At 40.2% G+C, this 2,907-nt stretch overlaps 1 protein-coding gene across 1 annotated transcript; it reads right to left on the bottom strand.

Annotated features, from left to right (window-relative positions):
• Window positions 1-453: 453 nt before the first annotated feature.
• LOC149183205 (alpha-amylase AMY3-like) lies at window positions 454-2,356 on the bottom strand. Its single transcript, XM_089417088.1, has 4 exons — window positions 2,168-2,356; window positions 1,885-2,017; window positions 945-1,717; window positions 454-845 (listed from the first exon to the last, which is right to left on the bottom strand). The coding sequence occupies exons 1-4, from the start codon at window positions 2,282-2,284 to the stop codon at window positions 576-578; spliced, it is 1,293 nt and encodes a 430-aa protein (XP_089273214.1). The 5' UTR covers window positions 2,285-2,356; the 3' UTR covers window positions 454-575.
• Window positions 2,357-2,907: the final 551 nt, after the last annotated feature.

Raw genomic sequence — 2,907 nt, forward strand, 5'->3', positions numbered from 1 at the left:
AATATTTATAAGTTCTAATGTTCACTTTATATGTTTTTTAAAAAAAATTGGTCTATGTAAATTTAATTAAAGGTTAAACTTATTTTTGAATACATTATACCCTAGCCTGTGGGAAGGATAATAAATAGTTTCTAATTTGATTCGAAAGTTCTATGAAATGATAATAACATTCCTTTTCATTAAAGCTTAACGCATACACATTTTCAATTTTAGAAACATTTCTTAAAAATTAAAATTAATTTTTAATGCATAAAATGTTATTTATTAAAATAAAATATTGTATATTAATATTATTTTTTATAAACCTGTAAAATTGAAAAAACATATATATATATAAAAGAAAATAGAGAATATTAATCCGTATACAGCATCTTTCCGTAAGCTAAAAATTTAAGTATTTTCGATATTCATAATGAGTCAGCGAAAGATGATAACAGGTTACCGACGCGTGAATAGTGTGAATAAAAGTACCGGCAAAATATGATATTTATTTAGAAATTTGTCAAACATTTCACAACTGGACTTGACATTATTTATGCAAATAGATATTTTTGCTGCTTGGCTGGCGATGGACCTCAGTGAGCGGAGGAGCTGTTCTTTTCCCACACGCAATAGTGGTTCCCAGAAGCAACGACGTGGAAGTCTGGAGAAGGCGTGTTGGACTCTCCTATATCATCCTTCGGCCCGATCTTCATCACAATCTTTTCGTCAATGGCTGCCATGTACAGCTCGCTCTCCGCAGTTATAATTCTGCAATTGCTGTTAGCATTTATGTTATTTCTCTTGCGTATGGCAGTCAGGATTTTAATTTCATTTTTCAACCCGTTCACGAAATGATCATAAAACTGCACATTAAAAAACAACGTTATCAATATTTAACTAAACTAAATATCCACCTTAATTAGTCGCAAATAATGCAAGAAAAGAGTATAGAAGATTATTACGATGGTCGGAATGCCGGGGTGAGTCAGAATGTAGGTGTAGCCCTGTACCCGTTTATCAGTGGGGAAGACCGGTATGTTCAGGGGGGGGGCGGGGGGCCGGGCGGTGTCGTGATTTTCAATGAAGGTGACCGCCTTCTGGGGCAATAAGCCGATCATGCCAGCGGGTTTTCCATCGGAATCCTTTAGGCGCGAGAGGTCATTGGATAGAAATGCCTCCGCAAGGATATATCTGGTAGGGAAATCGAAAGCGAAGGCGCGGTCACCCGTTTTGTGCACCCAGTCAACAACTTTTTGGCGATCTCTGTCCAACATCTCCCCAACTGCGAAATTGGGGGTTGTGTTTTGTATATAGCCGCTCAGCAGGTTTGCAGCGTAGCCGTTGACGTAGTCGAACCTCCAGCCATCAAATCCGACATTGGACTTGAGCCAATTCATCCACTCCGACAAATCTTGCCGTATCTTGGGATTGGTGTGGTCCACGTCCGGGGCTTCCACGAAGTCCCCTCCGGTGTCCGCCTGGCCGGAGCCGCACGGATATGGCTTGTCATTCACGGTGACCGCCCAGGGTCCCCAGTCCAGAGTCCCGTCCCCCTTCCCGCCCTCAAACACGCACCAATATCCTTTATCGTCCTGCTTTGTCCCGTTCCGATGGTTTATCACGATGTCGCCCATAATCGCAATTCCCTTTTGGTGGAACGCATTCACGGCATCCTTTAGTTGTTGCTCGCTCCCGTACGACGAGTCTAAATCATAGAGCTTCGCTGGCAAATAACCTAATTCACCACAAAACACAAACAGATTTCGATTGGAATTTGTAACTTTTATCATACTTCCATCACAACTCTCATCTGCCCCGTATGCTTCCAGTATGCTTTATGGGCTCTCTCAATGGTAAGTTACCTCGAAAAAACCATGAAACCCACTAAATCCGTATACATACCTTCAGGGGCGCCGGATTGTGAGGGCGGCGGAAACCAGACGTACGTAATGCCGGCGTCCGCTGCATCGTCTACAATTCCCTTCAATACGTTATACCAAGGAGTAGAGCTCTTAGCCGATTCCCAATTGAAGCCCTGGAAAGGTTAGCATATGAAGACCAGCCCATCATTTGGAGTCCAACAAAAACCATATGACATGCAATTCTAAATACGCAGCAGTAGCATAATTAACATCAGTCCTTCCTGCCTAACAATTCATGAATGAAAGAATGAATGTGATCTCACCTGAAGTAAGAGGGTATTCAGAGGAGGCGTTGTAGCTTGTGCTTGCGCAGGAGAAGCTGCATTGACTATGATGCAGGAGAACCATAATAATAAAGACAGCGATCGAAACTTGGCCATTCTATTCTAATCTGCTGTGGTGATCTAACATGAAGGGGCAGGGCATCCTTATATCGATGGCTGATTTCCTGAATATTTGAACATCAGAAAATTATAGTCGTGGTCAAATATTTGACTACTGCCATATCTATAATATTTTGAATATTTGAACATCAGAAAATTATAGTCGTAGTCGATTATTTGACTACTGTCATATCTATAAGCTTTTGGAAATCAACTTGAATCTATATTCTACTTTGTGTGGATTAGTCAAGTCACTTTTGCGCGTATGAGACGACTAGGAACGCAATATCAAGTCACTTTTGTTTTGTCCAGCGACTTTTCCACACAAAAATTAGTGTGGACACAAAAATTTGTGCGGATTAGACTAACAACGCAATATCAAGTCACTTTTGTTTTGTCGAACGACTTTTTTACATACGATATGTGATAAATCCTTTTTGTGATTTCTCATTCATATTCATATTCATATTCATATTCATGTATCTCACACCTCATCTCACTGATTTTTTGGGTGGAGTTTAAACTTTTTAGTGTAAGTCTTTTTCGTACGTGAAAAGTTTCCTTTTGGGATTTCTCCTCCATTCATATCCATGTATCTCACATCCATATCTCACTGATTT

The sequence above is a fragment of the Pinus tabuliformis genome, chromosome 3_2 (assembly GCF_031772625.1).
Source record: "Pinus tabuliformis cultivar Carrire ecotype Pingquan chromosome 3_2, CPIR1, whole genome shotgun sequence".
Taxonomy (NCBI): domain Eukaryota; kingdom Viridiplantae; phylum Streptophyta; class Pinopsida; order Pinales; family Pinaceae; genus Pinus; species Pinus tabuliformis.

Coding starts and splice junctions, on each gene's coding strand:
- LOC149183205 (XM_089417088.1), bottom strand. CDS start 2,284: ATGGCCAAGTTTCGATCGCTGTCTTTATTATTATGGTTCTCCTGCATC. Junction 1,718..1,884: donor ACAATCCGGCGCCCCTGAAG/GTATGTATACGG, acceptor GTGGTGAATTAG/GTTATTTGCCAGCGAAGCTC. Junction 846..944: donor ACCCCGGCATTCCGACCATC/GTAATAATCTTC, acceptor TTTAATGTGCAG/TTTTATGATCATTTCGTGAA.